Raw genomic sequence first — 26,377 nt, 5'->3', positions numbered from 1 at the left:
ATTTCAAATTCTGAGAACTGAGAGATGCACGATATAACCAATGAATTAACAACAGATACAACGTGAGTCAACATTTCATTGCACACCGTTTTTTCCCCCGCGGATTCTTGACGCAGATTTCTTGGAGAATGGATGGAATAACTTACATACCTCTTTGACGATTCCATGCAATGTTATTCTTATCCTTTTCTGCAGTAGGCCTATCGTTTGCAGGTCGAAGCATAGTGAAAGATGGTAATTTCCTTGTTGTTTTGCATGGTAAAAGTGTTGGAATGCACTTGGAATTGCGATTCATTCAGAAGCACAGACTTTTTAGAATGCCGGTGCATTTTTCACGTAGATTATGTCTGGAAGCTTTGGGTTACCATATAATAAGTTACGACCGGAGTTACAATTACAAAACGGGTATAGGCTTATATACGCTTGCTTTGAATATCGCTTTTGTAAACTTAAAACACAGCTAATTTGACATTTGGGTTATTTTGGGATATTCTAATTCCAAATAGTCTGATCAACATAGAAATGTGCATAGGCTGACTGTTACAAAGAAGCTTCGTATTTGCTTGCAAATCAAATTAAATAATAAAGTTAAATATCCCCTAAAACGAAACACCAAATGAAACTCATTCAAGCATTTTTGAAAAAAAAAAACAATATGTAGCAATTAACGAACAATGCCCCATGCTCAAAAACTGCATGGACGATTAGCTGCAACTCTATTAAGATCGGAGTTTATGTTGATTTACAATGTCTCATTGTCACAGCAGCATTGAGTTCAATGCAATCTCAAAACTACTTTTAACATTTTTTGTCAGGTCAACATTCAGAAAACCAATCATTAAGCAAACGTAATAATATATCTGGGGCTCATACCATATTCAGCGCTTGTATACATTGTATCCTCCTTAATGAGTACATAAATTGATATAGACAATACCCTTGTTCATTAAAAGCGAACACAAATATGAAGAGGTTTCTCTTTCGTTTCATGCGACTCAGAGGCGTGTTGTCTTCACATGTGAATATCACATGTAATCTATTTTCACGATCTTTAATTAAAAGTTAAACCCCCATTTCGCTCGTCATGAATCCCCACGCACTCAAATAAAAGACAAACAAAGTGTAATTTAAACACGGTCCTGGAGGCCGCGTGTTTACCAAACCCTTCATGGAAGTCGCAGACTGTGGGTTTTTGATCACATCTGATTACACTCATCAATCCATATAGGGACTAATAAGAAGACTCCTTCTCACTGTTTGTCAAATGGCGATATCTCGTAACAGCAAACTCATTAGCCTTTGAACTGTCGAGTGCTTTTGATGAAGTTTGAGTCCTGAGGATCAAAAGTTACTACTACTGAGGCTTCCATTATCAAATATGAATGGGAGATTACAGTCCATTAGTGATATACCTTGGAGGACGTTATGAAGACATTAAAGATTGGTGCGTGTGAATAACAAAGGAAATGTGACATTTGATCAATTCGGAATGTGACTTACCAGACGGGCGTGGTTAGCGCGATGACATCATGTGCCTTAATTTGAAACAAGTTTATACACGCACGTCTTTTCGCAAATGGAAGTCCGTTTCGTATTTTCAAAATCATCACACACTTAATTGTCTGAGACAGCGACTCGGAATTCGGTTGCTAGTTGTTTATGCTACCGCGTTTACGTTGTAGATGGCTTTTTGATGACAGTACTAATTAAAACAGGCCTCCGCGATTATTGCTCGTATTGTGTTTCGCTGTAAAATAACAGATTCAGGCAAGGACTTGCTATAAAAGGCAAATGTTTACTTAAATCAGATACATCTACGGATACAACACAGTATGTTTAGATAGCACGAGGATAAAAGTGGGCTATAATTACGGAAAGATAACGATTTGAGACACAGAAAAGCTTGTGTCGATGTTGTTTTATTTCAAACCAGAATGAGTGGATTATAAAAAAAAATGCATTTTGTAAATAAATTAATTGATATATAAATTCTTTTGCATGTTTTCTCTGGTCTTGCAGGCAATTTCACATAATACCCACATGACAACGACAAAAGTATTACAATCTATTGCAAATAGTGTATTATTGAAATATAAACAAATTCATCAGAAATTGTAAAGCTGCATATTTTTCCTGACATAATTGCACTTTCGATGAAGTATTTTTTTTTTATTCTGGAGTAAATGCACTAGATCTAGCTACATGTGCCGCGTCACTATAACACCATGATCATCATACCATTTTTCACAAACTGTTTTAACACTGTTGATGTAAATCGAGCGTAAACAAATTGGACTATATACAGACAAGATTGTTTCAGAAGAATTGCTTCAAGAATTTATCCGTTGCGATTTAAATAGGTCTACATTCTGATCCAACAATATTAAGTGCAATTCGCATAATATTAAAATATTTATAAATAAGAGAATTCATTAATAAACTTTGCAGTATTTCCCGTGAAACTGGTACCTTTTGATGTAATCTACAACCGCGTACAGTTGAAGATTTTTTTTTTTCCAAATTTTGATTTTTGCTTTGTTAGAATGGAACACGTCAATGATGGACGCACTTCAAAATGTTTTCTTTTCTAGAAACATTTTACGGAGAAAAGAAAATGATAACCGTTACTAATGCACATATAACCGTCCACGTCATGTTATTATTACTATAAACATATCCTTTTCTATTTACATTTTTTATAGTTAAATATGTCAAGATCCTGGCACTACATTGTAGCGTACAGTCTGGCTTTTACTAGAACCTCAAATTTTAATTTGAATCGCACATTTACTTACCATTAACGAAGGTATATTTACATATTTGAACAAATACAGTCACATTTGATGTTTGGTAACCAAATATTAACAAACGTGACGGGACTTGTGTTCAAGTAAACCCCATTCTTTACGATCACCCATTACCTTTTGTTCCATTAAACCACTTGACAATTGTTTTAGCAAATACGACGAATCTGCCACGATGGCAAATGACACTTGATATCGTTGCATCTGGGCAGAACAAGTCTAAAGTCTGCATGCGTGGAGCACACTAGAAACTACACAACAGTTGCGCAACACTTTCAATATCCAAGTCGTCATCATGCCGTATACCGATTATCCACTAAGATTTTAGACAGCGCCCCCAAGAGAGTAATGGATGTAACATTGTCTTCTTCAAATCTTAAACTTAGAAAATTGTTTCATTACAATAGAATTTGGCACACACAAAACATATGGCGCCAGTTTATACATTGCACTAAATTAAACTCCGTATCAATTTCAGCCCCATGGTAGAAAAAAAACCAATACTTATGATTGTCGTGTGATCTAAGATGGCGGCCAAGCTCGTGGTCCTACTGATACTGGATCTCTGAGGCGTGATAGAAGTCATCCAGGAAAGAGTGGAGGAACTCGAAGGTTGGTCGCTTCTCAGGGACAGCATCCCAGCATTGCTTGGTGATATCGTAGAGCTGGTCCGGGCATTCTGGAGGCTTGGGCATCCGATAGCCACGGGAGACCTGGTCTAGCACTTCCCGGTTCACCATGCCTGCAAAGAGAGAGGAAAAAAGTAAACTCCAATATCGTGAAGTCATAAAATCACTTTTAAGCCAATATTATTCTCCTTGGAGGTACTCTAGGTACTGTGGTAGTAACTCTGCTGCAATGTTTGTTTATATCGTTCACGAAAAGACAGATGAAAAGTGTGATCCAGTCAAAACAGTCTCATGTATAACGATCATTTTCAAGTATGAGCCATTCAAATGAACCGCCAAAAAGACACAAACAACCTAATTGTTCATTACCTGTTACTCATGCTCGACGTGATAGCAACTCTAGATGCACTTCCTCTAGAGGGCTCTCGCCCAAGCAAGTACATATCACAAGGGCTCATCACATCAATTGTTGGTATAATCCAGGAAAATACATTCGCCACAAGAGGGCGCTATCTACTTACCTGGATAAGGCACCCTCCCTTTAGTGATGACCTCGTAAATAAGAATTCCGAAGGACCAGACATCGGACTTGATGGTGAACTTGCCGAAGTTTATGGCCTCAGGAGCGGTCCATTTGATGGGCATCTTTGCACCTAGATATAAAAAGACCAAATCACCATACAGTCAAGATTGAGACGAAACCTTATATAAGGGACTCTAACAGTGGGAGTTAATCCTGGCTCAAAATCCTACACATCCCTTCTTTTATGAGGACAAGTGATACTGTACCTTCCTTTGCGATGTACTCATCTTCGATGATACGCGAGAGTCCAAAGTCGGCAACTTTGCAATTTCTGAGGTCTCCCACCAAGATGTTCCTGGCTGCCAGGTCACGATGGACGAATCGCTGTGATTCCAGGTACGCCATGCCGTCTGCAACCTGACAAGATAAAAACGACCCAGTAAATCTATAAAAAAGTGATTCTGGACATCTGCCAAAATCTCAGGTCTAAGGATTTTCCACTTTGAGGGTATGGCCACGAGCCAGAGACCCTTGAAGGAAATTAAACTGTGTCCATGAACTACAACGCTCCTTAGAATTCTTCCTGACGAAGGATAGAAATGCAATTAAAAGTTTAAAGAACAGAAGGAAAACGATGAGATTATATTTCTCAGTAAAACACAAACAGAAACTATATGGTGCACATGGTAGGATTCGAACCTATGTCAAGGCGGAGATCCAGGAAACATTTTGTACCTGTGCCGTGATATCGATGAGCTCGGGTTCCCGTAGTTGTTTCCCCTCTCCCTCGTGCAGGTAATCCAGCAGACAGCCGTTCGTCATCAGCTCCGTCACTATGTAGATTGGCTCCTGCTCGTACAATGGAAAAAAAAAGAGTTGCTAGAAATTGTGTTGCTTAATCCTGCAACCAAGATGAAGGCTGCATCCTGCTGCAATTCTACTGAAGATGAACAACAATCTCTTATATCAATGTCATGGAGATGCTAATGCAAGAACCAACGGGATAGTTTTCCAGCCAAACTGTCAAGAGATCTGTATTGCTCTTGATTGAATCCAAGCTGAGTTTTCCCTCAGCAAAAATATTGGTTAGCAAGGATCGTTTGTTCAGCTTTAACCAGAATCGATGCGTGCCTTTTCCTGTGACATTTGTGGGTTGGCCATCTGTGTTCCACATTTCTTTCAACATGAATTAACTTCGTGGTGGGATTTTTCGGTTGAGGGTCGATCTTTAGATTTGGGTGGTTTTTTTGGCAGGCAATGTTCTTTATTTGCCAAAAGTGGCAACGCCTCCAAAGTGCTGCATGATGCCAAAAAGTCTCATAAAGATTTTGGCAAGAGGCTTAAGCAGTTTTGAACTGGCTAGAAATGTATTTCAGACACTTCAATGAAGAATTTTACCAAGCCCGAAATGAATTCACCACCGCTTTAATAATCTCGGATATCAGCCGCTAGTTCTTCAAACAATTATTCTGGAAATTTCAATTGAAAATTATTTTGCTAGACAAGCATTCAGTAAACTCTGAAACCTCATTCTCAACACACCGTAAAAGTCTCATCAAAAAATTTACTCAGCCTTTTCAAATCTTGAGATGCAAATGCATTTATAGCCCAAATTGGTTGAGTGCGTTTACAAGACTTACTCCCTCTGAACAGACGGCGAGAAGAGCCACCAGTTTCGGATGCCGCAGTTTCTTCATGATGTTGGCTTCTTGAAGGAAGGCCGTGGGATCCATGGCGCCTTCCTTCAACGTCTTCACTGCAACTCGCACGGTTCCATTCCATGTACCTGGGTTGGAAAAGAAACGAGCCAAAAACATACTGTTACCCTTTCTGGATGTATTCTTAGATTGCCATACGTGCAATGACACATCGTTGCCTTTAAGCATATCGTAACGTAACAACACCTGTCGGCTTTGGTATCACAGTGAAAAGGTCAAGACATGCATTGGTAAATGTCAAGTACAAGTCCAAGCCTCAGATGAATATTTTTTTCAGAGCAGTCTCAATGTCTTTCTGGGACTGTCTCTAAACCAAGATCTCTTGCGTTCATCTTAATGTTGAGAGTGTTCTCATACGATAGCAATTCTTGATGATGTAAGAGATGCATTCGCAAAGTTACACAGCCACATTCTTGCATCGGGTGGGAAGAAAAGAGTACAGAGGAGTATCCATGCATTCTTATAAACAAAGGCATTCATGAATTTGTAGGCCGATTTTAGACATGCCTGGTCAGTTATTTGTCTTTATTTCAAAAATCTTTCATATAATCTATTATTTTGTTCATAAACACAGTTCAAATGTCCTTTTTACTTATTGATTTTGTGAACACCGATCAGAAAACCATGCGTGTTATTTAGGAAAGAAACACTGTGTTTTTTTTCCCTCTGATTTTAACGTTTAGGCCTACCATGATTTCGACTGAAAACGACAAAGCAAGAAAAGCTACAAATTGAGAGGTTAAGAAAATAGCAAGGTAGGTTACCATTCAGCAGCACATGCCACAGGCGAGCATCAAGCAGCGCAGACGGCAGTCATCCACACGGAAGCCATGGCATCAGCGTCATGCGGAACCAACCGTACGGGGAACCAGCTTCGCATAACCGGCCCTTTTTATGCATACCATTCGGAAAAACGGCTTGCGTTTCAGTCAAACGATCAAAGTATCACAACCACCGAAAGCCTTTGGCAGGCTCATTTCAGCAACTGGTGGGTTTGTGACCCTTGGTGGCAGTAAACAGGGAAATATTTTTGTTTGCCTGTGCAGGCGCAGTAGCCAATATTGAACGATTCCGAACAAGCGAAGTAACCAATGGCGAACGTGTAAAATTTCTGCTACCGCTTCGTGTGCCAAAATATCAATATTTCTACTTTTATTCGCTGAAAAATAGCATTGCGCATCTGGCAGGTATTAATACGAAGCTGAGATCCCCAAACGCTTGTTTTCATCGCACAAAAAATCGACAAAAATGAAATTACGGGAATGCTCTTCGGCTCTCTCCAGCAACGCACCTTCCCAAACCTCGCCGAATTGTCCATTGCCCAGTTTGCGTTCCAGCTTGATGGAGCGACGCGGAATCTCCCAGACGTCTTTGCTGATCTCAAACATGACGGGTTTCTGGCGTGGGCAAGGGTTCAGTAGACGGCAGACCAGTCCGTCTGCTTGGCCTGCAAACAATAAGACGAGTCTTGGTCAAATCAACAATAGTAATTCGGTGAGTGAAATTCAGAGTGAAATCTTCCAATCGATCAGATCGAGTTTTATTCATAAGATGGAATTTGCGTCGGGTTGTTGTAAATTCAATATTGGTGATGTCATACTCAGCGTTGTTCCGTATGATTGTAATAGGAAAAACATCACCCGGGTGGGACTCGAGCCCACGACCGTCTGCTTACTACTAGTGCAGACGTTTTACCACGTAAGATGGCTCTTGTTTCGAGAATTTGCACTCGAGGTCTCGCTGGACTGATTCTCTTTTTTTAATAATTCAGTCTAAATGGTCTTGGCTTAGTTCCACTCTTTGGAAACTAAAAAGTACAGAACTCATAGTTGAAGAACAGAACTGGCATGCAAGTGGCGTTTGTTTGGTAAAATACACTCCAAAGGTTGGCTAGTAATATCTACATCCAGTGTTTTGTTGATTATCTCAGATACAAGGACGGTGTAGATTTTAAATCCCCTTGAAAATGTGGATATGAAAATAAGATGAAAGTCTCACTTGTATAATGGTTGACCAAATCATGTAGCGTATGGAAAGTAATGCGTGTGCTGATGTAGTAACCACCGTTGTCCAGAGTTCTTATGCGGTAATGTTTGACATTAAAGCCTCTAGCGTCGTCATGATCCAAGACGGATAACGAGTAGGCACCTGATGGAAAAATACACATTATAAAAGATTAAAACAGACAATTAGGTTCTCTTTTGCCTTTGATCCAAGGAAGACAATTAGCATGGCGTGGGAGAAACATCCCGTAATTTTCTCATCGATTGTAACCAATCTGTGAATTTGATTTATACTTCACTTCTTTTGGCTCTTTCAGATTCACTGTCTTTTCGAAGCACCTGTCATTAATTAGCCAGGTGATGTGTACAAGATTAGAACCACCATTCTCAGTTGTTTCAGCACAAACAATATGTCAATTTCATCTTTCTCCTTGGACAGATCGATGGGTAAAAGCGAGATTTCTCTCGCGAGTGTGTAAGTGTTCAGTGTATACTGCTACCTGGACTCGTTTCGCTGCCCCTAATGAGGAATGTCCCCCGGGAGTTTCCCGCCAGCTGAAGCTGCTTCTCCGCTTCCTTTCTCGTCATCTTCTCGAAGAACCAGCTAAGTTAAGACACAAGAAAGTTGTAACCTGTTTCCATAACATTTAAAATAACTGACGCAGCTTCAGTACATTAAACTCGCACCATCAATTCCAAATGTTATTACTCCGTTACAAAGCAGGAAATCATAAACAAATTTCGGAACAAAGAAAACAAAATGAAGAATCGCTCACGTAATACTTCAAGCACGAAGGGGAACTGCCACGAGGAATAGGTTAAACATAATTTGATCAGATGTGAGCTATGTCAGGCAGGCAGTATGTACATCCTGCCTAACCAGGCAGTTGGATAATTCCGTCACTGAGGGGAAATTGGTTGTAAGGAGCAGCATCAGGCTTGGGGTACGGGCTGGCACGGGGCTGTATTGTGCCAGGTTAACCCCTCGGACGAGATTGGAAATGCCTCTCTGTCAGTTGCTAAGTGCTCGTTTCCTGCTGTAGTTGTCACTTTGCACTGTGCTTGCGATGCGTTGGATAACTTTCCAGACGACCAGACGATATCGAGGGAATATAACTTGTAACAGATCAGTTGGGTATTGCCTCTTGGTATTTAGTACAGTCAAAATATTCGCAAAGTCAGACTAGCCGGGAAAAGAGGAAAGAAATCATCTTTAAGACAAAAAAAGGAAATCACTGAAGACTGTTTTTGAACTTATACAACCATAACTCATTTTTACATCGTACGATTTTCTGAATCCTTTAAAGTCATGGTTCAGTTTTTAAATCAAGGTACCTCATTCGGTATCTTTGTACAGTAATAAAACAAAAATGTTATTCAATTACATTTGTCATCTCGATTTATAGAGCGCATTTTCTGGACAAGCGCGAGATAGTGGCATAAATTCTTAGAGACGATTTGCCAACTTACTCTTCCGCCTGAAGTACATCCGCCGGTTCGATGTAGTTTCTCGGCACATAACCTTCTCGCTTCGTCAGCATTGAGGTAGCCAACCACCAGTTGGGGTCGCTTTTAATTAAAAAAAATAATTTTAACATTAATCTCTCTTTATTGGCATTATGGCAATACATTTTGAAATGATCTGAACATAACTTACGTTTTATTTGTGATAATGAGTATCTCCCCCTTTCGGAAAGTGAGATCGTCTGCTGTCCTGGCTTCATAGTCATACAGTGCTTTGTAACGCTCACCAGCTGCCATAAGAAATGGAAGAGTCGATTCAAGTAAAAGGTGTGTTCTTTAATTTAACCAATCACAATTTTCCGCAAGAGCAGGTTAACTTGAACTTTTATGTATTCATGAATGTACTTTGGGTTCAGCCATGATGAAAATAATGTGCATTTGTCTTTAGCAAAAACACGCAACCTTCCTCCCAATAACAGTTCCATGGTTTTGTTCTCAAGAATTTCATTTCATTTTACTTTCTTGAAACTCGTTAACTACCGATTTGCTGGTGGACATTAGAGTGTAATTACTATCAACCAACATAGTCTGGGATTTCCCAGAGTCACATGATTTGAGCATGTCATCCACCATCCGTTTGAACCAAAGAGGAAGGAAGTTGCGTGAGAATATTACTCTACATACAGTTCACACACTTATCAAATGTGAAACTTCCATAAACTATGAGTCCAATAGTTTTATTATACACACAACTGTGACATTAAGCAATAAACTGGTTGCAACCGTAATGCGGAATTAAAAATTTCACAACCGCTAAACATCATTGGGCAGAGAAGAGTTTATTGCCAAAACGCCATATACGCCATCCTGTTCCCTTTTAGAATGCTGCTTTCTCCTGCCTGCCCAAAAGCAATTTCGACCAGTGATAGGCCCTATAGGCCTACTTAAAAGTTAAACACAACTTACGAATACAAAGAAGGGAAAAATTTAAGTTAGGAAACAGCTAGTATACCGTTTTTATTCTTTAAAGTTTCGTTACCGTGCAAACCTTTGACCTGTTTTCAGATGGATATATCGCGTTATGTCTAGTGACAATATGAATTCTATTTCCCTATATATAGTCTAATTCTGATAAGAAGAGCACTGTTAAGTTATAACAAGGAAAATGTTAGGCCCCAAGTCTTTGCTTTTGTTTTTTTTTCTTTGTTTTCCGAGGTAATTTGTAAAGTCTCAAGGACCTTATTAAGGTGTTCGACAATATTAAAGTACGAAGTCAGCTATGTATTTGTTGTAACACAGTAATATCTATTTTGGAAGTACTTTACACAATATAGGATTTATTTGTAAACATTTTCGCGTATTACATTGTTTAATTCTCCTCCCTTTTCCACGTCCATAAACCCTCATGCAAGATACTGTACTGCATAATACCATGCAGTACAACTGTACCGTCCAGTAATATCTTATGACTAAGCCCTTATTAAACAACTTCAGTACACGAGCCTGCAGGCCAAAATGAAACATTTCCGGCGCTATGTTCAACATGGCGCCCATGTTACCATCGGTACATTATCGTGACAGTTCGTGAATGCAAATGCGTAAAGCTCGTGATTTTTCCCCCAGAAGTTTCCCCTGATATATATTTTTCCTTGAAACAGATAGGCCTAAGTGCCTATTTCGCTTGCGATTGATGTGTGAAACAGTGTATATTAAACAGATCAGTGAATAAAAAAAAATATTGCGACTTTGATTTGCGTGACCTTTCATAATCATGCATTATATCTATCCATAATGTTTCGTATGTATTAAAATAACGAGAAAAAAAAATTTGCTTCGATTCAAAACCATTGATTTTAAACACATTTGTGATTATAAGAAAAGCTTTGTTATTGTATACATGCGGCGTATGAGGCTTTTCCATAGGCTTGCAACCTGTCTTGTAATTGAATTTTAACGGGATGGAAAGGAAAACACAGGAAGCGGGAAGTTAGGCCTGATCCCTCGGTGTAATAAAATACACTGAAGCTTATACACACGAGGAACAAATTGAGGAACATTCAGTAGACAATATGCCATGGCCTAAAATGATTCTGACATTGGGATGGGATCCACAATATAGGATGATCATATTTTTGCTAATCACAAAAACAACAACAACAACAACAACAAAACAAAAAAAATAAACCCACAAATATTTAACGAGTTGCTAAATATGTATGTACACGTTTCCCTTAAAGTTTCTCTGCGTATTATGAATGGAGCAGAAGTTGACGTTATTATAATGATATGGTTCCCCTTCCCAGATAGAGCGGCCGGGGTGAACCGCGCATGCGCGGCCGGATGCCCAGCAAAGGAGAGCAATTTCTCATTTCCGCCCTCACCCGTTGACCCCTTGAGCCGTCTCCCAGTGTCATGAATCGAAGCTGTCAGCGTGGGTAGGGGTTCTATCTATAGTCAGGTGGCTTAGATCTAATTTTCGTCAAGATCGTGACCGACTGGTCCAAAGCACCAAACTTGGCAGATAGATTCTTATAAACCTAGAGAAGATATTTAGAAGGGGTGACACCTGAAATTCTTTTAGGAAGGGTGCCTAATTTGATAAATCGTTAATCCCTGTCGTATTATATATTTATTCCCATATTTGGGTATATTTCTATTTTTTTTTTTTTTGAAAAGTGTATTTTGGGGATTCTTCTTACATATCTGTACTTAAATAACATTTTCCAAAGCATATAATTGACTGAATAATTATGAGGACATAGTAACGATCCAAAATGGCTACTATTATGCCCTAAAGTTGCGCGCATTTACCTTGTCTCCAGATATCATCAATTAGTCTTGCCAAACATCAGCATTGATGAACTTCAAATTCACCACGTAGCTTACTGGTACAGTTACCCTATTGAAACCTTATGCAAACTCATGTGAACAATGAGAACATTGTGATATTTAGCCCAGAAAACAAAAACTGGGAAAAAACGAGGTGTCCATAAATTTGGCTAACAAGTAGGTGGAGGGTTGCCTAACAAGGAACACTGTAACAAGTTCAAGGATATTCCTAAAATTATTGTTGAGAAAACGTTTTGGCGTAGACAAAATTATTGTTAACAACAATGATCTCTTATTTAGGGGGATTCCGTTGAACTTGTTCAAGTCCCCACGTTACCCTTCCCGTACTACCCCAATTTACAGATACCACATTTTCTCCCCTTTTTTGGTCTTTTGGGCTAAACATCAAGATGTTATCAATTTTCACTTGATTTCCCACTTATTTTTGTTAGGGTAACTATGCCAGTAAGTAACTTTGTGAATTTGAAGCTCATCAATAGCCACGTTTGGCGAGACTAGTTGATGCAATCTGAGGAAAAGGTAAATGCGCGTAACTTTAGGGTAAAATAGTAGCAATTTTGGTTCTTTACTATGTCCTCCTAATTATTCAGTCACTTATATGTTTTACAAAATGTTATTGAAGTAAGAATATGCAAGTAGAATCACCAAAATACACTTTTCAATAAAATTAAAAATTAAAAATATACCTAAATATGGGAATAAATATATTACACAGCAGGTATTAACGATTTATGCAAATTAGGCACCCTTCCCAAAGGAATTTCTGGTGTCACCCCTTCTAAATATCTTCTCTAGCGTTATAAGAATCTATCTGCCAAGTTTGGTGCTTTGGACCAGTCGGTCACGATTCCGACCATATGCCACCTGACTACTAGGGGGTGGAGGGGAAACGATGGGAGCACCTTGAACTCTTGGGAGGGGAGCATCCGTTGACTTAAGTCTTGGATTAATAACTGTGCTACCAAAGCATGTCCTCAAGTTCGAAACAAATAGGCGTAACTACAAGAGCCCTTGGGGGGGGGTGCTTTCGAGGCTCGTACACTTCTGTGCCGCGCTCAGAAGTGAAAAAAGGACCTTTGCGATATTTGCAACTACACATGTGATCAAATCTAACTGAATATCCCTCCAGAAAATGACCCAAGTGCTAGTCCCTGCATATTGGAACCCTGCAGCCTAGCTACACTCTATAGTAATGATGTAGAGGTGGATTCTGAGCGAAAACCATAAACGCAAAGTGACAAGATTGACAAGTAACAAGATTTAACCAAAAACCTGCATTGATCACTGCATTTTATCCTCTGTTAATTTTGTGAGCTTATGCCCCTTCTTGTGACTTGAATTGTGATTGAATGTGATTGACTTGTGATTGACTGTGATTGACTGTGATTGACTTATGATTGTCTACCACAAGACCACACAAGTCCAGCACAAGTCAGTCATAGTTGTCCAAGTCACAAGCTATTCAATTGAGATGAACAGTTCTGCATTCCTTTGGTTAGTGTTCATCCCCTGCTATATGTGACTGAACTTGTGAATTGACTTGTGAATTGACTTGTGATTTACTTATGTCCGAACTTGTGAGGACTCGACTGCAGTACTGGATTGACGTATATATGATTGACTTGTGATTGGCTCGTAAATAACCTGTGATTAGTTTGTGATTTGACTTGTAATTACTTTACGATCAACTTACCTGGTCTTGTACTAGGCGAGTGCATAATTCCCATCTGATCATTACCCACGCCAGCTGAGATCATAACCCCAACGGATCCAGCACCGCCTCCTCCAACGTCTCCACCAACATGGTTCTGCCGGTCCTGATCGCCTCCTGCCCCACTACTTCCAATCCCAGCACCGCTACTCGTAGCAGCATTTACGGAGTCTTTACGAGCCTTGCCCTTCTTGGGCTTTTTGTCTTTGTCCTTCCGGTCCTTTCTGTCCCGGCCAAGTTTAGCTGAGGATACGGTGATGGTTGAGGTGCTGTGGTCATAGCCGTCTGGGCCGTCAAGTCCGTTACTATGGGAGCTTTCCTTGTTTCCCATGCTGGGTCTGTGGTAGGGACACGCCCTAACTGACTGTCAGATTCGAAGGAACGAAGAAATTAGCTCCTTATATAGTTCTCCTTACAAAGTGATCCGTTTGCCTCTGTTAAAAAATAGACAGAAATGGGGTAAAAGTATCCATTAAACTTTCGTCGTAAAACAATAAGCATTTACCTGATCCCGGCTTTAATTGTAGATTTTGATGGGCGTTATATTTTCAGTAAAAAAAACAACCGAACAAAAAAGAGATCGTAGCGAAAATTTTTAAAAAAGTAAGAAAAAAATGTAAATCTAAGAATGAGTACAATTCTGTAGATTTGGTTCGTTTCGAAAATAAATTTAAGAAAGAAAAATGTATCTTCCATTTGTCTAGATATCGCGATTAAGGTGCATAATCTTTTTAGTACATGTATATTCGACGTATGCAAAAAACGAAACATAACTTTAGTTGCGGAGAAATCCAAACGCAAGGCAAGGCCAGTCAAAATCCAGGGCCACACATGGCACATTGGGAAACATTTCTGTTAAGGTTCCTTAAGAAGACCTCATTAAGAGCTATCGAATATGAAATTAAAACAATTATCGTCGTATGTGACCTTATATTATTTGTTTTCGACAGAAATCTAAATTTGTGTTGGTAATGCTGACTAAAAGGACAAGCAGAGGGATTTATACTCAAGGTTGTTTCATAACAATCACTCTTATTAAACAATTTAGGCGCTTTTCTTGCATTATCTTCGAATTTAATGGATAATTTGTATCTTTGTTTTCCTTTCAGTATAATTACTGCGAACTTGTGTCGTAAGGAAATGTTATTAATAAAACCGCTACCGACTTGTTTTCGTCAAAAACAAAACACAACGGATGCATGAATTGTGAGATCAACTTCCTGGTTGACCTACTGCGTCAGAGGAAGAAAGGGACTTTTTATTATTGAGACAAGTTGATATTTACATGTGAGTCTGCCTTTGAATAAAGAGGGCCTAAAATGGTTTACTTATACTCAGGAATATTCAACATTCCGCACAATTTAGACACTCGTGAGTGTTGTTTGAAGCTTTGGATGGCGGAGTTGTAAATAGGGGTTTGCGGGTACACCATGGACTTTTAATAGTGACGACGAACAGAGTGTTCAGTTCGAAACGTCTAGACACTAGTCTCACCACCAGCTCTCTTCAGAAGCCAACACTAAGTCTTCCGCACAAAAGAGATGTGTTCATGATGTACCGCGGCAAACCTACTTTCCTATTTACCACTTCACCATGCAATCTTAAATTGTTTCCAGATTTTGGGTTCGGGCGGGGGGGGGGGGCAATAGGGCATTTTTTTTTCTGGAGAAGCTGGCCACATTTCTTCTTTTTTTCATAAAAATAATAAAAGGTGGGGAGGTATTGTGGGGTTCATTGAACAAAATATCAACATGTCGCCAGGGGATGGGACAGAGCCAGAAACCGGTAAATATCGTAGGCTGTCGTGTCTAGTATTTGGGATGGACGCTGATCCATGCATAACAACTATCAGCCACTCATGTCTAACTCCGCCCCCCTCCCACGGAATTCCGGCATAAGGGGTCAGTAGTGCGCATCAGATGGGTACATCTGCTGGCCTGCTTCCGAGCCGGTTGCCCGGTATATAAACTGGAAGCCTTCGTTACCGTACCGGCGCCTGCACCCTTCATAATAGGTCGCTGCGATCAAGGCAGTTATCTGTAATCTTTTAGTCGCAGTGAGCTTGCCCTGTTCTTATGTGATTATTGGCTACATTTTGTGAATGCAGACTAGATTTTTATGTTAACCTAAACTTCTAGATTTTCTTTTCTCAGAAACCTCACAAATCATCGAAAACCTAAAGCCCTTATACATTTTGAAGGACAAGTTAGGGTTCAATTATATTTAATTCAAGTCCGGTTTATTGGATAAAAAAGACACCACCAGATAAATAGTCTAAGACTTGAATCATTTGGTGTACTAAAATTACGATAAAAATTCATTAACTTCGTTAATTATTAATTTTTATTATTCCAGAATTCAAATTAAGCTCAAATTAAAGTTTAAATAAATCAATGAAATAAACATTAAAAAAAAAGTAAGAATAAAACATCGTTACAAAGGGGGGGGGGGGTGTTACATGTGTTAAATATGAACAATGCTGACAAGAGCAAGAAGGGCTACAGAAATAATAGCGTATGAAGACAGCTACAATACAACTATGGATTGGATTTAGAATTAGCCTAATGAATTATGAACATGCTGAATTCAGCATCTGTGCTATGGATTGGGTGTAACAGTTTCTTAAACCCTAGCCTACATCTAGGTATTTTGCTTGAGTGCATTTCATGCCAGGGTCAGAGATAAAACAACACCGGAAGGTCGAGATGAAGTTGTTTCCCCTGAAAAGCTACTACATCATAACAACATCAAACAGTCGTATACTGCGTTAATTATATTTGTCAGCAGCCCACATTTCATATTTGCTACTAAATCATTTGGGGAAGTTCCGAAACAGAAAGTGCGGGTGTGATTCAGTCCTGTACAACATTGTGTAATGCAATAAGAAATACGAAGTGTGCACATCACGCTGCGTACGGTCTTATAACACAATACATATGTACAAGACCGACACTTGTCTTGTATCATTATGTACACATCATTAAAAAATATCATCATCCAGGCGATTCATGTAGTAGGATTTACAAATCTCAAACTTAAGGCAATTTTAGTAACTTAACCGAATTCAATTGAACGGGTGATTATTTATTTCACAATAGTGCCATATCTGATAGCTGCTCTTATAAGCTTATATCAGGCCTCACTTTGTTCACGATTTGCTTAAACACACTTCTGATGTTAAAAGCGCAAGTCTTCTGTCCCAACAACCATTCTCGGAATGTGAACTCGAACAATAGAACTCAAATTATATCCACTGGACTACTTATAGACTCACCGTGCTTTGGGCGTTGTGGCATAGACCTTCGGATTCCCTGTGCTGCAGCAGTTTTCCAAACCGACAACTCTGCCGATGTAGGCCTACTTTGTCGCTCGGCCCAAACGCACCATCATGCTAGATCTCAGTTCAGACAGAAAGACCAACCCTGGGCCTATTTCTGGCCGTGATTTAAAACGGGGAACTCTCCGGGGCTACTCAGCGCTACGCATCCGCCCCAGCCGCGCTAGCAAGGAAACCCTGCCTAAAAATAATACCGTCCACGCTAACATTTTGTGGACATCTGCTCAGTAGCAAACACAACACACTGTATGACCTACGCAGACTTCAGAAATAGAAATAAGCCTGAAAGTCGACTCAACGCTGGCACGGGTGGGCCACAGTTTCACTTCGCTAAATTACCACTTCCTCGTGGTGACGTCACCCCGCTTATTTTAATATTCAGATTTAATTTTGCGGCTGCTGGCTGGAGGTTACGACAGACTAGAAGACCCCGGCTTGATGTAGCCAATATTATGCCAAGCAAACGAACGACAGAAATAATCAGACCTAGATTTCTTTCTCTGTTACTGTCTACCGTCTCATTCAGATCTCGAGATGATTGAAATTCTTGGTGTATTCTTACAAGAGCCAAGTCTTTCGACACGCAGACTCTATAGCGGGGGACGTTGAACGGTGTTATATAAAACTTGGTCCTGCTCGGAATCCGGTAACTCTACCGGAGCAGGGTACGGCGCACGCGCAGAACCTTGGACTGCATGTACTATAATTTTACTAAGAATATGCTCCATGATCCATCAATCTAATTCACACGAACCACTACTTCAACAAGCTTCAACTTAACACCAGCCTATTTCGTATCAAATTCGACACCGTCTTCACGATGGGTTATTAGGACTGAACAATGTAATCATTCCCCCCCCCCCCTCGTTTTACATTCCGACTCGACATAAGGAACTGCACACAAAATCGAAAGCGGGAAGTGACAAAATTACCTGTTCATGTTTCAACCCAATTCGTGGATGCTTTACATTTTGAAGAAAAGAAAATAACTGAAAAGTTGTACGCACTCTATCTTCGTGTCGAATAATATTATTCATCGTCATTGAAATATAATGCCGAAAGGAGCATATCACGACTTTTAGATATTACCGCTTTCGTCTTCATTCGCATTCAAAACAAACAGTTTGAAGTCACCAATGATTTGTGAGTCAAAGTTAGATAATGTTATTGTAATGTAAGAGGGAAACGCAACTAAAGCAACCAAAAGAAAACCATGATACCGAAACGACTTTCGTTTTCATTTGCATTCGAAACAATCAGTTTCCAGTCACCATTATACTTGGTTAGCATACTTTCATGTAATGTAGGGAAAACAACCAAAAATGTACGCCATGAAACCAGAGATAAACCACATTATAACTTGTTTCTTGAATATTATAGTATACAAATGACATTGTTTACAACGATTAATGATTATATTTTTATAATAGTGTGCTCTTGGGTATTATTTTCGTCCATTCTGCACACTTAGCTCAGTTCATAGAGAGTACTGCATAACAATAGTATCTTTCATCTACATTCAAAATCTATTGCATAGATGACTATGGAGTCAAATTGTTTCATGTACATCAATTACAGATTGTCAGTACAGCGTTTCAATTGAGTCGTTTCCTTACTAGATAGGGTGGCAACAACCCTGCACATATTTGGCTTCGGGGTACAACGCCCGTTCACAGACAAATTCTGCTTGAACAAGAAGCCATTTTGTGCCCATAAGAGGCTAGTTCTCGCAATTCTGTTTGTACTACACAAACAGAAGTAAGTCACCTGTCTACATTACTTTGTATTTGTACAAGCTGCCAGATTCTGATTACAAAAAGTAAAACTACAATAAATGACCGAAAATTAATACGCTGTTGACTTTTGAACACAATTTTAAAACATTTACTTCAATTTAAAGGTAGGGTAGATCATTTGCAGCTATCCAACAAAGTATTTCTGGCATGCTGCCATTTTAAAGAAAATAAATAAAAGAATTGTCAAAGATGCCTCCAGTGACGCATTCTTGGATATTTATACATGTAGTTGGTAGCGCGCGGTTGCTATTATTCGTCAGTTCAGCGTGTGACAATCGGCTGAATGAGAACGTGTCCCGAACGCTGATTTCGGACGCAATTCAAAACATGACTTTCATTGTAACCACGATCCTAGGATATTATTGTTTCCAGAATATGCAGCATTCACAGAGCTAAAGCTACTTCGTGTTAGTTGTTATAGCGCCCGTCTTTACAAGTTTGAGCGTTTTTTTGTTGCTTCAAACGAAAACAAAATCAAAAATGACAAATGATCTACCCTACCTTAAATGCAATAAAACGGTAAGCGTATTCTGGTTTAAAATATGACAATCTGACAGAGTTGGTTACTAAAGAGAAAAATCTGTGCTTTTGAATTCGAAACGTTCAGTCTAATAACCCTCAAAATAACAGTTATAATGTCCATATAACTTAACATAACCGTCTTATATACGAACAAATGCTTATAAAATGTATGTACAAATTTCTAATTAACTTTTAAGGCAATGGCAAAACTGTGCAAAGAAAAAGAACCAAGAAAATAAGATTTATTTCAAGATTCAACCTTAAATTGTGGTTACCGTAGTAAAAAGCGACACGTGTAAAAAATACCACACGCCCGAGATTAACATAATTGTGTGGCAACATCAGAAAGGCCACTCCTAAACTTACAGGCAATCTTTAATACATTCAATATATGACACATATCATTATTAAAAAGTAACGAGTCAAGTGAACAAATAGAAGCGACATTATCAAGGCCAGAAACTTCTAATTAGTATTTATAACGAGTATTTTCTATTGTTAGCCACCGTTCAGTTGAACCGAATAAAAAAAAACATGCCTTACCAATTCTAAAATTCATTTATATTGGATTGACGTGTCTTCAACCTATTACGATTAAAACATTTATTTCTTAGTGAGTATAAAAAAAACCTCTTAAAACTCAAAAGAACAATCCCTAATCTTGGACTCATCCACTTAAAAAATTTTTTTTATGTTTCAAATGAAGCTTTCTTTTTACATTTCATCTAAATTTATTGCTTACTTATTTCACAAAATATCAAGACACGTTCATATAAACACGAAATCCTCACTTCACTTTGTCTTTCATATACATGAGTTAGTTCATAAGAAAAAAGGTTGGTTTTAAAAATGTACATCTACTTTTGTATATAGACAAAGCAACGTTTGAACAAAACGGGTATAGCAGAAAAAAATGGCACATTTAGAGTTGAAACTTAATGGATAAAGGAGGAGCTAGGCCCTATGTTAAAATGGCACACTAATTTGAATCAACATTATTTCCAACGATAGCATGTTATTGGTTTTATACAGATCTGCTATCTAAACCATTTGGACTGGTTTTTAGTATCAGTACAGAGTAGTGTCGTCGTTGAGTTCATCACAATTCCCTACAACACTGGTGCAGAGATGCCCGAAGTTTGGCACAATGTTTTTTTTTTTAAAGAACGGCACTTGAATATTGACCCCAGGGTCTAATTTCAAGGAGAAGCTAAGAACACAATAATGTCAAGCAAAGAAAATATCTGCTGAGCAAAAACAAGTTAGCAGCCGGAAATTGATTGAATGTCTACAGGTTGTGACAAGTGCTCAGCTAGTTTTTTGCTACCCTCATCAATTTGCTAAACATATCAACTCCATGCAAGTAGGCCAAGGTTTAGTTTGGGTAGGTTTGAGGTATCACATTTTCTGTCACGTCAAGAAACAATATATACCACAGTTTTTCGACTCTTTTTATCCGTATAAAGTTGCCTAATTTATATAGAAATAGCGTCACCACTAGTGCGATCAGATGTCCTCCCCCATTCCGTCTTCAAGCCCTGCCCCTTCCGACGTCATGGCACTGAAGCTCAAGACTGGTTCCTTCATCTCATCAAACTCCTTTTTGGGTTTCCAGATGGCCGAGGTGGTGGCTGGGTTACCGCGGCCAATACTGCACGACAAAAAAAAAGAAAAAAAGGACAGAGTAAAGTAAGTAAGATGGAAATGGACTCGGTGAAGGAAACGTAAACGTAGTCTTGGTTCAAGACTATAGAGGGCGCTATCAACAGAATATATCAAAAACAGTTTCGGGACTTATGGCACTTTTGATTAAAGAAACTCTTAGTACATCCCATGCATCCGCATTAGCTTGAATGAAGAAAAGACGACATTAGCGGACACAGATATTCCCAATACCAACAAAATGATTCCCCCGGATTCTCTATTTATAAAGAAAAAAGACACTTTAAATCTTACTTCTTATTTCTTCCCTTTAAGTACAAGGCAACACAGGCAATCAGCATCATGATTACAGCTCCCAGTATGATGCCAATGATGAGCATGACACCACCGGCTGGACCAGCTGCAATAACAAAAGAGAAATTATTGGTTTAATATTGATGGAATTTCATTGGATTAATTGACTCATTTAATTGAGTAGATTAATTTGAATGATTAATTGATTTTATGGTTGAGTGACATATTTAATTTACAATGATTTAACTCTAAATTTGTTTGGTTTTATTTTGTTTTATTGACTTGATTGATTTGAACGATTACATTTGAATCGACTGATTTAATTGATTAATATTTTTATAACATGACGGAATTTTGGTGTCAAAAGTGCGAAAAACGTCTCGGAAAACTAAGACGGGTTTATGAGATTGAAAGGACTTGCTTACCTTGAGCGCCAACAGACGGTTTGCCATCTCCACCGATCGAGCAGTTTGAAATTCCTAAGTGATAAAAATAATGTATTGTTCATACAAAAGACAGGAAACTTTTCAAATGACGGATGTGCAAATTTGACTTAAAAAAACGTTCACTAAAAGACGGTATTTCATATTTGCATAACAAACCTCTGTTTATTTCAAAGTTCTCTATCTACAAAACAGTGTTTTAGTAGAGTCCATCACAAGCACAATCACAAGTGCAATCGCAAGTGCAGTCACAAGTGCAGTCATGAGTCCAGTCGCAAGTCCAGTCACAAGTGCAGTCATGAGTCCAGTCACAAGTCCATCACAAGTCCAGTCACAAGTATTATTACTGGTAATCAACCATTAAACGGACTGCTTTAGTCACAGATGATTCGCGTCGCTTGTGATCTGACCGAGGACTGCATGATTTGTAAGGACTTGTGACAGACTCGACAACGAGGCCCCCAAAACTCTTATATTTCAGAAAAGTCAGTTTCACCTCATTCTTTGATTTCTCTTCTACTTTTGATAGTTGTAAAATAATCACTCACTTTGGCATTCTGGGGTTGGCCTGGACCACTCGCAACCCGTGACACACTGCAGTGTTTTACTACCCATCAGTTCATAGCCGGCATCACATTTGACATCAGTGGTAGTCAACGGTTCGTAGGATGATCGGTTCGGGCTGAAGCTACCGTGCCTGATGGGTCCTGGCCAATCACAACCAGCTGGAGAGATCAGAAGACAAGAACGTTATCCCTCACTCAGATAACGAGGTTGACAAATCACTTGCTTCGTCTCCAGATTTTGCTTAAGAAGATTTAAGGCCTCTGACTTTAAGGACACTTTTAGGATCCAAGTGGGTCCACACAATATTGAGTCAATCAACTGACATATCAACAACAGCTACTGATAGCTCAACGATGATAGGTTTAGTCTGTCCAGATGAACCCTGTTTGACGAACACTTTTTTTCAAACGCAAACTTACCCTTGCATTGTACCACAGCTTCAAAGACCAGTCCATTGCATGTATATCCGCCATAAGTGTGCACGCAATCTCGTAGCCGGCTCTCAGACCCTGTACAGTTCATGCTGGAGAAGTGCATCTTGCCCTGGGTACGAGCTGGTTGAAGGCCTTTCTGGGTTCCTTGAGACCGATTCAAGGTAATTGGCAATCAGTGATTGGATAATGGAATCCAGAGTTGTAGTTGAGTTCATTACATGTTGAATCACAAGTCAGACAAGAAAAGCAGAAACTGAACAATGACTAAAAAGAAGAAATGACTTGGTCACCGCTCAGTGGAGTACCCCCATTATCACTTGACATTGGACGACATGTTCATGGACTTGATATTGTCCTGTGATAGTGATTGGCTTTTGTAATTCAATTAGAGGGCTTGGGTCAAACTCTGGTAAATAGACTGTAGGTCTTGCATACCTTTTGCAGCACAGTATCCGAGTTGCTTGCAGGCAACAGCGCCCTCCTTTGGCCCCCAGTTGTCAGCACATATGGAACCCCATTGGCTGTCCACTAACAACTCGACAGCACCGAATTCACGCTGATTGCCACTAACCAGGCGGATATCTACATGGAATAATACAAACGGGCAACGTGTTATTTTGGACAATAAAAATAATACATAGCCAAGAATCAGCCAGATAAATTAATGAATAGTATAAGGAGGATTTGTTTTTAATTTCTGAGCTCTACATGTATGTCTGCCAAAAGGAACCCGGTCTAGAAAAAGAAATTATATAAACGGATGGTTTTTTGTCTTGAAGGTATTGGATGTTCAAACTTTGAACACCATTTCCACCAGCACTAATTAAGAGCACCTTCCACCCACATACCGCCAATGTTACCTCTCACCTTTACATAGCACCCCCGCCGTCTCGCCTCCGGGGCAGGTCTGAGCAGTGAACGGCTTGGATGCACGTGGGCACTGGAGCAGCAAACTCTCTGATCCATTGCACTGCACCTCCCCCATATTGATCAGCTGGTCCGGGCTGGATAGGTAAAACTTCCTGGTGTCCATAGCACTTGTGTTGAACAGCTGCTGACACACCACCTCGGCATCCTGTAGCAAGATTTCACACACAAAAAATCAACTTATGACCAATACCCTGGTGTAGCAGTGTAAAACAAAGCGTCAGAACAGTGTGAGTTGTGATGACAAAACTTTGAGAGTTTTTAGCCAAACTAAATCATTTCTCCATTCAATCAATCATACATTTCTTTTTTACCAAATAATTGATATTTATACCTTTTTGTCCCAGTATTTGCCGCAGATGGCTCCCCACTCCCCTGAACTGCTGAGGACCTCCACCCGACCAGTCAACGTGTTGGTGGATACACTACCGTTTTCATGCGTCAATCTCAGATCTACTCGACGAAAGTTAGTTTAATATCCAACAAAGTTAATCAGAACTATTCACTCATTACACAAAATCAGTAATTCGAGCAAAAGCAAAGCAAAGCTGCACTTGCATATACAAGAATATTAATAAAACATTTAAATAAAATAACAATAAGTAGACAAAAAGACTACCTCATTAACTAGGTGAAGCATAATTGAACCTGGATCAGAGAATATAAAGACTCGCCTTTCCTTGGCAACTTCAAAACTCTGCAGAATTCCGCAGAGTCTGAAGGCCTTTTAATTAAAGCCGTGGAAATCAACAAACCTGTGCAGATGACTCCAGCATCCTCGTAATGTTGGCAGTTGTGGCTTCCCCAGCCTTCATGTCGACAGTCTTCTATCAGATCCTCGTCTCCGTTGCATGCCAGTCCGTCAATCAGGATGGGCCCTGTTCCCTGGCCGAAGTTAGCGCAGCACTTCGCTGATAGAGCCTTCAGGGAGGAGACAAGGAAGGAGAAGAAAACAAGATGAGAAAGGCTGAGGCAGTGGTATTCTCCATCACTTACTTTACACCTGTGGGTGGGTTGGAATCCAACCTATGCCGACAAGTGGATTGGGCTTTCCGTCCCTACCTCAGATTTGTATGCAAGACCTCATTAATTATCAACAACTGAGTCGCAAGTCATCTAGTCCCAAGACAAGTCATCAGTTATTCAACTGAGCTATGACAAGGCATTCCTGAATTTACAGCCCTGATTTGTAACCGACTTGTAATTGACTTGTAAAATGGACCTTAGAACGACTCTGGCCTACCTGATTCCATGGCTTTCCCACGAATCCAGTTTTCGCCAGACCACTGAAATTGAACCTTTCATTATCATCTTCCCTCTCATTCTAGATTTCTCTAAGATGCAGATTTTCTTCATGTACCTCATGACTGTGCTTGCCCCTGCCCCAACAATGATCTAACCATTGAATATAAATGGTCTCACCTCATAATTTCCTAGCTGCGTGCAGACAACTTTCGCGTCCAGTAAATCCCAGCCGTCATCACAAACCGTGCCCCACTGACCATCATGGAACACTTCAACCCGACCTTCTAAGGGCGTCCTTCCCCCAGCAAGTCTCAATCCACCTGCATGGGACAGGTAATGACAAAAAAAGATAATATATCCGATATAAAAGGAACACTGATGAAATTGTTTCCTTTCTTGCTATTGACCCAATACTATATTTTGGATATCTTTCCATTTTTGGCGGTACAAACAAACTTGAATTCAAACTTGAATTCATGTACATGTACCCCAAAATCGTGTTCTTACACGCCCCTTTCGCTTAAACATAATTATACACATACCCCTGCAGACAACTGCAGCATCTGCATCATCACAGGTGTAGTCACCCCATGGATTGTGCGTGCAATCAAATATGTTGCTCTCCAACCCTGTACACTTGAAGTTGGACAAGAGGATAGGGCCAGAGCCATTCTTGAATGAATGGACTGATTCGGCAGTGCTGTTATACAGCTGCCGGCACAGCACGTTGGCATCGTTCAGGTCCCAATCAGTGCCACAGATGCGGCCCCAGACGCCATTGTAGACAATCTCCACACGGCCCTTCGGAAGGTTAGAGGAAGAATCATCCAAAGCCAGCCGAATTTCTGAAATACAGGAAACCCATTTAAAAATACTGGTTGTACCTCACACAGTTTAATACAAAAGAGGATGTTGTGGGTTTAAGTCTCATAAGATTATTTGTGGATTGTGAGAGTGGTCTAAGAGAGCCTGCTGGATTTCTGTCCGAAGGATACAGGATAATTTGGTAAGAATGGGGACTTTGGCGAGAATTTCTAGTCAGTAACTTATAATATTGAAATTATTCACATGGCCAGTTAGCCTCAAATAAACATGTACAAGGAATGTCTGAATGAGAAGCAGGTTTGAGCTTTAATTTCAGGACTTACAACCCAAACAAATTATACAAATTTCAGAAGATTGAAGTAGTTATGACCATGGGCGTCGCCAGGAGTTTTTCTAGAGGGGGGCAAAACATATTTTTCCCAAAAAATTCCTGTATTTCTCTCAATTTATCAGTTTTAGAGGGGGCCAGGGACATTTTGCCCCCCCCCCCAAACTCATTAAATTTACACCACTATGACTTCGCACCTCTCTTTCTTTTCTTTTTTTCTCTTTTTGTTTTCCTTCCTTTTTTGTTTTTTTCTTTCCAGGGTGTGGGGGCAATTGCCCCCCCCCTTGCCCCCCCC

The 26,377-nt window shown here is 39.7% G+C and overlaps 2 protein-coding genes across 7 annotated transcripts in view; both read right to left on the bottom strand.

Moving 5' to 3' along the window:
• Positions 1-1,999: 1,999 nt before the first annotated feature.
• On the bottom strand, positions 2,000-17,856 carry LOC119729300 (tyrosine-protein kinase SRK3-like). 4 transcript variants are annotated; one of them, XM_038201918.1, is made up of 12 exons: positions 16,977-17,856; positions 13,685-14,136; positions 9,335-9,431; positions 9,148-9,246; positions 8,175-8,281; positions 7,673-7,822; positions 6,933-7,121; positions 5,597-5,742; positions 4,692-4,805; positions 4,223-4,373; positions 3,955-4,086; positions 2,000-3,546 (listed from the first exon to the last, which is right to left on the bottom strand). In XM_038201918.1, exons 2-12 carry the CDS (start codon positions 14,031-14,033, stop codon positions 3,353-3,355), a joined length of 1,728 nt encoding a protein of 575 aa, XP_038057846.1. In that variant the 5' UTR covers positions 14,034-14,136; positions 16,977-17,856; the 3' UTR covers positions 2,000-3,352. The 4 variants fall into 4 exon arrangements, with proteins under 4 accessions (XP_038057846.1, XP_038057848.1, XP_038057849.1 ...); XM_038201920.1 differs by having other exon boundaries at positions 6,966-7,121; positions 16,977-17,852; XM_038201921.1 differs by having other exon boundaries at positions 3,091-3,546; positions 6,966-7,121; positions 8,178-8,281; positions 16,977-17,123.
• Positions 17,857-18,052: 196 nt separating this feature from the next.
• Positions 18,053-26,377, bottom strand: part of LOC119729296 (scavenger receptor cysteine-rich domain superfamily protein) — a 31,113-nt gene continuing 22,788 nt past the window's right edge. For all 3 annotated transcript variants that reach the window (XM_038201910.1, XM_038201909.1, XM_038201911.1), the window contains exons 9-19: positions 25,472-25,774; positions 25,107-25,249; positions 24,440-24,605; positions 24,019-24,137; positions 23,625-23,832; positions 23,193-23,339; positions 22,743-22,901; positions 22,305-22,481; positions 21,739-21,792; positions 21,314-21,419; positions 18,053-21,008 (exon numbers count right to left, since the gene is read on the bottom strand). In XM_038201910.1, coding sequence (XP_038057838.1) covers positions 20,864-21,008; positions 21,314-21,419; positions 21,739-21,792; positions 22,305-22,481; positions 22,743-22,901; positions 23,193-23,339; positions 23,625-23,832; positions 24,019-24,137; positions 24,440-24,605; positions 25,107-25,249; positions 25,472-25,774 — 1,727 coding nt within the window. In that variant the 3' untranslated portion in view covers positions 18,053-20,863. The remainder of the gene's footprint in view (positions 21,009-21,313; positions 21,420-21,738; positions 21,793-22,304; positions 22,482-22,742; positions 22,902-23,192; positions 23,340-23,624; positions 23,833-24,018; positions 24,138-24,439; positions 24,606-25,106; positions 25,250-25,471; positions 25,775-26,377) is intronic.

Source organism: Patiria miniata, unplaced genomic scaffold, assembly GCF_015706575.1.
Source record: "Patiria miniata isolate m_02_andy unplaced genomic scaffold, ASM1570657v1 HiC_scaffold_20, whole genome shotgun sequence".
NCBI classification, from domain to species: domain Eukaryota; kingdom Metazoa; phylum Echinodermata; class Asteroidea; order Valvatida; family Asterinidae; genus Patiria; species Patiria miniata.
The sequence above is the reverse complement of the archived record's forward strand: the minus strand, read 5'-3'. Positions and strand labels throughout refer to the sequence as shown.

Excerpts from the sequence above, each read along its gene's own strand:
- LOC119729300 (XM_038201918.1), bottom strand. The coding sequence starts at position 14,033 with ATGGGAAACAAGGAAAGCTCCCATAGTAACGGACTTGACGGCCCAGAC. Across the intron at positions 8,282-9,147 it reads GATGTACTTCAGGCGGAAGA|CTGGTTCTTCGAGAAGATGA; the intron begins GTAAGTTGGCAA and ends GTCTTAACTTAG. Across the intron at positions 4,087-4,222 it reads TGAGTACATCGCAAAGGAAG|GTGCAAAGATGCCCATCAAA; the intron begins GTACAGTATCAC and ends TTTTATATCTAG.